Source organism: Lacerta agilis, chromosome 13 (genome assembly GCF_009819535.1).
Source record: "Lacerta agilis isolate rLacAgi1 chromosome 13, rLacAgi1.pri, whole genome shotgun sequence".
Lineage (NCBI taxonomy): Eukaryota > Metazoa > Chordata > Lepidosauria > Squamata > Lacertidae > Lacerta > Lacerta agilis.
The window spans coordinates 26085049-26092414 of NC_046324.1; the positions used below are offsets into that span (position 1 = coordinate 26085049).

The 7366-nt window shown below is 48.4% G+C and overlaps 1 protein-coding gene across 3 annotated transcripts in view; it reads right to left on the reverse strand.

Annotated features, from left to right (window-relative positions):
• The window catches only part of UACA (uveal autoantigen with coiled-coil domains and ankyrin repeats), a 47099-nt gene extending 41193 nt beyond the window's left edge, over positions 1–5906 (reverse strand). For 2 of the 3 annotated variants that reach the window (XM_033167754.1, XM_033167753.1), the window contains exon 1: positions 5680–5905. In XM_033167754.1, coding sequence (XP_033023645.1) covers positions 5680–5802 — 123 coding nt within the window. In that variant the 5' untranslated portion in view covers positions 5803–5905. Of the gene's footprint in view, positions 1–5679 lie in introns of all 3 variants that reach the window. The other variant, XM_033167755.1, reaches the window with a different exon arrangement.
• Positions 5907–7366: the final 1460 nt, after the last annotated feature.

Consider the following 7366-nt stretch of genomic DNA (forward strand, 5'->3'; position numbering starts at 1 on the left):
AGGAAGCTTTTCTTATGCTCTTAAAATGATGGGTGGCTGGGTCCTGACCCCACCCCAAAAATAGGCATTTAAGGGAGAGGGAGGGAAACTCATTTTTTCAGAGTACCCAATGGGAATAATAGTTCATGTGGGAAAAAAGAAGATGCAGAAAGGTTGCAAGCCAGTCCCCTGCTCCAGACAATAACCCTACTTGGATTGCAATACGGCCCATTGCGGTAAGACTGCCAGCTGGCTGGAATTGGCACTGATGTAACCCAGCCTTCCTCCAGCCTGATGCCCTCCAGATGTGTTGGGCTACAACTCCCATTGTCTCCAAGCCAACATGACAGGGACCGTCTGCATGCAGAGCCTTAGTCCTTGCTGGGCTGCAGCTTCTCTTTCCAAAGGGTTAAATGTCATGTGAGTCTGCCTCCTGAAGATCACGCTTTCCACAAGATTTGATAGCCTATCTCATCAGGGTTGTTTACCATGGGAAAAGAAACCCAATTTTTTTCCCACACTGCAGTTAGATAGGATCCTTCCATGTGGGCTCAGGAAAGAATCTCAACGGAGAAGCTTAATGTTGGTGGGGGGGCAACAGATGCTGCAGGCAGGAGGAGTTTAGCTCCTAAGAGGCCTCATCAGGTCCCTTCCACCTGGGCACTCTCCCTACCAGGATCTCCACACAGCTGGAGAGCTTCTGACAAAGGAGAGGAGTCTCAGAGGCAGTGACTCTGTGAATCATAGAATTGTAGAATTGGAAGGGGTACCAAGGGTCATCTAGTTAGTATGACACTCTGCAATACAGGAATCACAGCTAAATAAAACCTGACAGGTGTCCATTCAACCTCTGTTTAAAACCCTCCAAGGAAGGAGAGTCATGCACCTTCTGAGGTGGTCCATTCCACTGTCAAAACAGTTCTTACCATCAAGGAGGTTCTTCCTAATGTTTAGTCAGAATTTTCTTCCTGGTCATTTGAATCCACTGGTATGGGCCCTAGCCTCTGGAGAAGCAGAAAACAGGCTTGCTCCATCTGGTCATGCTGGGTGCTTAGGGAAGGCTGATGCAGAAGAATTAAAGTCACATATGGAGCTGAAATCTAAAATATGAAGCCATTAGCAAAATGAGACAAGACCCCGGGGAACAGCTTAGATCATAACTGACTTATCAGGGCCCGTCTGTCGCATCTAAGCCTCACGATGCTTTGCCTTGAGAGCATCCATTTCAGTTGCCGCAAGACTCTGTACACAGGTGGGCCGGTTCTCATTCATACTTTAGCTGTGATTCCTGCACTGCAGCAGTTGAACTAGATGGCCCCTGGGATCCCATCGACTCTACAGAGACTCTACAATTCTATGATTCTAGCATGCGATTGCAAGCATAGGTCTGTGCAATAGGAGGAGACAAGAGAATCCGCTGGGATGGGGGGAGGTTGGAGTTCTTTACGAGCTACAAAGCCATCGCTGCAAACCCTCTGAATGTTCCGAGGTCTCTCAGTGCCACCAAACAGTTCCTGTTCTGAGCACAGGAATAGCCAGCAGCTCCGTACCATAAAGGCTGCTAACCATTTATTTGCACAAGCAGAAGACTGGTGCTAGCAAGAGGTGTCTAGACGAGGTGCATAATGCATGATAAGCCTAGCCCAAAAAACCACGGGAGCACTCACAGAATCCTCTTGCTAGAAGCAGTATGGTATAGTGGTTAGAATGTTAGACAAGGACCTGGGAGACCAGAGTTCAAATCCCAACTTGGCAATGAAGCTCTCAACTGGGTGACCTTGGGCCCGTCAACGCCTCTCCGCCTAATTTTGCCATATTTCAAAAAGTGAAAATCCAAACACAAAAGTTGTTGAACTTTTTTTAAAAAAAAGTGCCTGAAGTTGTTTAGCTTTTTAAAAAAAAAAATCTCAAAAAGAAGACGTTTTTGAGCCATTTTTCAGGAAAATCACCAAAATCTAGACTTCTGACATTAGTTGCCATACGCCTGGATTTTCCTGGACATTTCAGTGATTTCCAACTGCAGTATTCTGGCTATGTCCGGGAAATTCCGTATGTATGGCAACCCTATCTCAGCCTAACCTACCTCACAGGGTTGTTGTGGGAGTGAAATGAGGAGAACCATGTATGCCCCTTTGAGATCCTTGGAGGGAAAAGGTGAGGTATAAATGCAAGAAAGAAAAAATGAAACAATATGATCCTTGCAAAGACAGGGACTAGCGACGGGTTCCCACTCTCAACTACTCCCAACAATTGCAATTCATGCCAAGATGCAGTTTGTCCGTTTTAAAGTGCTGCACACAGGGAGAAAAGCTGTTATTTTTTTGAATACAAGATGCTTGGGAAAGGCCCCCCACTTTTTTGCAGATTTATTGCCACATCAAACCTCTCAGGATTTGACAACAAAATCACCGAGGGCCAACCTTGATCAGTGTGTAGCTTTCTGAAAAGCCCTGCATTCAAGACCCCCAACGGAGCGGCCACAATCTGAAAATAAATCCTCTAATTTTATACCTGCCCCCATGTTAGGAATTCAGGCCATGCTTGCGGGTGACCTAAAATTATAGGAGGTTACAGACGTGATATTTATCATTTTAAAAGTAGCACTACGCTGGTGGCTGAGATGCCCCGTGCCTCCTCCTCCTCCACTCCACCCCCAACCCCGCCACTGTGGGCTATTTGTAGTTTGGGGCGCATCAAGAACATACCAGACAGCTCTCCCGTCTCCTGCCTCGTTTGTTTTCCCTCGTCCAATACAAATAAGGCAATTGCACGACATGCTGTAAACTTAACCTGCCGGGTGACACACGGCCACAACAATCCGAGGCATGCTCCTTTGGGGTCAAAACCTTCCCCCTGTGTTGCCTGAAATCTGCCTTCAAACGGGATGGAAAGCAGCCTGCACCGCTGCTCAAGTTAGAAAGCCAGTGGCATTTGGAAGGAAAGATTCCAGAGTCCAGAGGAAATGCTTTTACAGTTTGGACATTGAGAAGGCACAACTATGTTCACCCTGGCCTCACGCCCTCTCTCTCTCTCCACCACCACCACCAGGACAAATTAGGAGCAAATTGGCCCGTCATAAGCAACAAGGAGTTTGCAAGCCAAGGTTTACACACAGGGACACTGATCCAGCTTATCTGAACACACTTCAGCCAGTAATCCATCCTTGTTAATGAGAACCTGAAGAAAGAGTTGGGAGGGAGGGAACCGTCCCCTAGTACTGCCCTTCCACAAACTGGGGCACCCCAGGCATTTTGGACTACAACTGCCAGCAGCCCCTCACAGCATAGCTGTGGAGGGCACCTAGCTCTCTCTCCAATGTCAAAGTGGTGAGTGTCTTTGCTGCTATTGCCCCAAAGCACCAGTTAAGGTGGGGGAGATGACCTTTTAGCGGTAGGAGAACCTCCCCGCTTGCAGCCTTGCATATGCTGTTGCATGGCAAAGCCATATTTGTAACGCCTGCAAGAAACCCGCAAGCAGGATTCAGGCATAAGAGCCCCCTCACTTCCTGCGGTTTCCAGCAACTGGTACTCAAAACCATTGTTGCTGCCTCCAACTGTGGAGGCAGAGCAGATCCATCACGGCTAGTAGTCACTGATAGCCTTATTCCCCATGAATCTGCCCATTCCTCTTTTAAAGCCATTGCTGACCATCAGCGCCTCCTGTGGGAGCAAGTTTAATAACTTTAGCTATGCACTGCGTGAGTAAGTCCTTTCTTTTTATCTATCCCAAATCTTCCAACATTCAGTCAGCAGAGCATGAGACTGTTGATCTTGGGGCCATGGTTTCGAGCCCCATATTGCGCAAAAGATTCCTGCATCGCAGGAGGCTGGACTAGATGATACCTTCCAGTTCTATTATTCTGCTTGCTGATTCAGCTTCACTGGATGTCAACGAGTTCTAGTGAGATGAGAGAGGGAGGCAAACCATTTCTCTATCCACTTTCTCCATGTCATGCATTAGAATATTCTATTCTAATTCAATCCCATGCACAATTTTATAAACTTCTATCCTATTATCTCTTACTCGCCTTTTCTCTCTACACTGAAATGCTGCAACCTTTTCTTCATAGGACAGTCGCTCCCTCCATTTGATCACTTTGGTTGCCCTTTCCTGAACTTTCCCCAACTCTTCGATATCCTATTTGAGGCGAGCCAACCAGAACTGCACACAGTACTCCAAATATAGTACAACAGGATGCCACCCTCAGGGCCAGCACTGACCCCTGCTTCAGAACTGGAATCCAACTAAGGCCACATCCTCTCTTGCTCTGCTGCCAACACTCGGCTTTACCTTTTGTGTTGGCCTTAGACGTGGCCTGCACAATTGTGGCACGAGGCCACTGTACAGATTCCTCGCTGATCTCCTCCAGCAGAAAGGGAACTTTAGCAGTAAAGTCAGATTGAGGCTCATACTCTCAAGTAGCACAGAACAGCCTTTGTCAACCTGGTGCCCTCCAGTTTAAATGCAGACTCTGCTTCAGGACACCTTCTGGCCTCCCCAACGCAGCATCTGAATCAGTTAGGGGCAGAACTCGTGGCCCTCGAGAGGTTGTTGGAGTCCAGTTTCCATCAGCCTAGCTAACACAGCCAATGGACAAAGATAAGGAGGGCTTCAGAGTCATGCAACATCTGGAGGACCACAGGTTCCCTATCCCAGATCTTAGAAGATTTAAATATAAATACATGATGAAAGCAAGCCCAGCCTATTGTAAGAGCTGTTTGACAGTGAAACAGACCTCGGAAGGTGTAAACGCTCCTTCATTGGAGATTTCTAAGCAAAGGTTGGATGGCCACCTGTCAGGTATTATTTAGTCATGATTCCTGAAGTGCAGGGGTTTGGACTAGATCAGGGGTCCCCAAACTAAGGCCCGCGGGCCGGATACGGCCCGAGCAAGTCAATTATCCGGCCTCTTACTGGCGTGGCGTGGCGTGGCGTGGCTGCCCATCTCCAGGTCGGTGGAGCACCGGAAATAGCTTGTGTGCATGCTCAAGCACTTCCGGGTCGGAGGAGGCCCATGCGTACAAGCTGTTTTCGGTGCTCCGCCGACCCGGAAGTGCACCGGAAATAGTGTGTGCACACACGTATGGCGTGCGCTCCCCTGCCCTCCATCCCGCCGTGCAATCGGCGCCGGAGGAACTGGCCCGAGGCCGGGTAAATTTGCCGACCCCTAGACTAGATCAGTGTTTTTCAACCACTGTTCCGCGGCACACTAGTGTGCCGCGAGATGTTGCCTGGTGTGCCGTGGGAAAAATTGAAAAATTCAAGAGAATTACTTTATATATAGTCAATATAGGCACAGAGTTAAATTTTTTAACATTTTCTAATGGTGGTGTGCCTCGTGATTTTTTTCATGAAACAAGTGTGCCTTTGCCCAAAAAAGGTTGAAAAACACTGGACTAGATGATCGTTGGGATCCCTTCCAACTCTACAATTCTATGATTCCATAACTTGGACATGCTGGCTTCATCAGCAAAGACAAAACAGTCATAGTGAGTGGGGGGAAAGGAAGATTTTCTTTAAAAGGTCACAACAGGACAGACATTCCTGGCCAACCCCCACCCTTCACTCCCAGTTGAGCCCCTTCAGAAAGCGGTCAAGGCAAAGAAAGAGCTCTGACCCCTATCTCCTTCCACTTCCTCGTCCTGTCCCCCGGTAAAGATTCAGCATAAAGGCACAGCGAACAAAGAACAGCAGCCTCACCCAGAAAGAGGCCATCTTTGAACTCTGGCGGACGTGGAGGAGGAAAGGATGGGCGATGCAGAGCCCTGGGACGGCCAAGACGGTGCCTTCGGTTCTCCGCTGCAGCTTGGTCTGCCGGATCATTGGCTCCAATCAGCCAACAGTGCAAGAGGGGACAAGAGGCGGGATTCTCAGCATGCAAGCTTTGCGGGTATCACAGAGGCAGATGGTGCAGGAAGCTGCTCCAACACGCACCACCACCACCGAGCATGGGAGAAGAGGTGGGGCAAAAAGCGGTGGACCATTTGATGTGTTGCAACTGCAAAGGATATGGATAGAGTGAAAATAATACAGCCCCGGTGGAGGCAGGAAGCTGAAAATCAGATTGCTATGAGGGGGAAAGGAAGGAAAGGGCTGGGACAATGGAACAGCCCTGAAAAAACACAGCACTTTCTCAAACACATTCAGTACCAGAAACAGCTAACTGTGGAGCAAGAGATTGGGACGCACATTAACAAGGAAGGCTTAGGAGCAGCCAGAGAGAACCTGCCCCAACCTTCCTCAAGCTAAGATAGTAAGAACCTAAGAAGTGCCTGCTGGATCAGGCCCATGGCTTCCAGGAACTGGTATTCGTCTTTTAAAACCATCATGGTCTCCTGTGAGAGGGAGTTCCAGAATTTAGCTATGCGCTGCTGTCCTCCTGGTGTTTCGGACAACTCCCACCAGCCCCAGCCAAGTTGGGGAGGGCTGAACAAGTGGGGCCAGGGATCAGAGGGCATTGCACCAGATTCAAATCTCCATCCAGTCAAGCGGCTGACTGATGGCCTTGGGCAGCAGGGAGCCTGGCTAAAAGGCCATTTCACAGGGGTAAAGGTCCCCAGTCCACCTGCAGAGGATTTTGTACCACCAAAGCCTCCCATAACCCAACGTTTTCATTCCAAACTCTAATGCCATTAGCCTCAACCACCAGACACACAGACAGGTCCAGGCGACAAGCAATGCCTATTTCAGGAACATCTGAAGGATACAAATGAGGAATAGGGTTATTTTTGTTCCAGTTATATAGGGCACTGCCAGAGGACAAAGGGCCAGTAAGAGACGGGAGAAAAGAGGCAATGGATTTCATGGCCATCTCACTCTCCAGTGAAACTGTAATTTATTTATTTAGATAATTTCTTTGTTATACCAGGCTCTTCAACCAAAAAGGGTGGAACCAATCTTTTCTGCTCTGGAAACAGCTCCACTGAACAGAACTGGATATCACCCAAAGACCCCTTGCAGGAGTATATTCCATATCCTGGTTCCTGGGAGCTCAAGGTCACTGTTGAAAGAGGTGACATGAAAAAAGTTTATAAAATTATGTATGGTGCGGAGAAACTGGATATAGTTTCTCTCTCTCTCTCTCTTGTAGTCTGATCCAGCAGATTGTTCTTGTATTCTTATGTCCTTTCGGACCTGGACTCCAGTTGCCCAGGACAGCGTGCAGAGAAAAAGCTGAGGAAAGTTGTAGCCTGTGCTTGCTGACCTCCAGTTGGTGTTAAGAGGAAGGACTAAGAGTGCAAGATCTGCAGAAAACACACATCCCATTCTTTCTAGCTGCACTCTAACCCAATCCAGCCACCCAAGGTATACCCTGACTGGGCTTACTTTGGGCTCTGAGGAAGCTCCATTCCTGAGGCACTGTAAACCACTGTTAAACAAATTATGG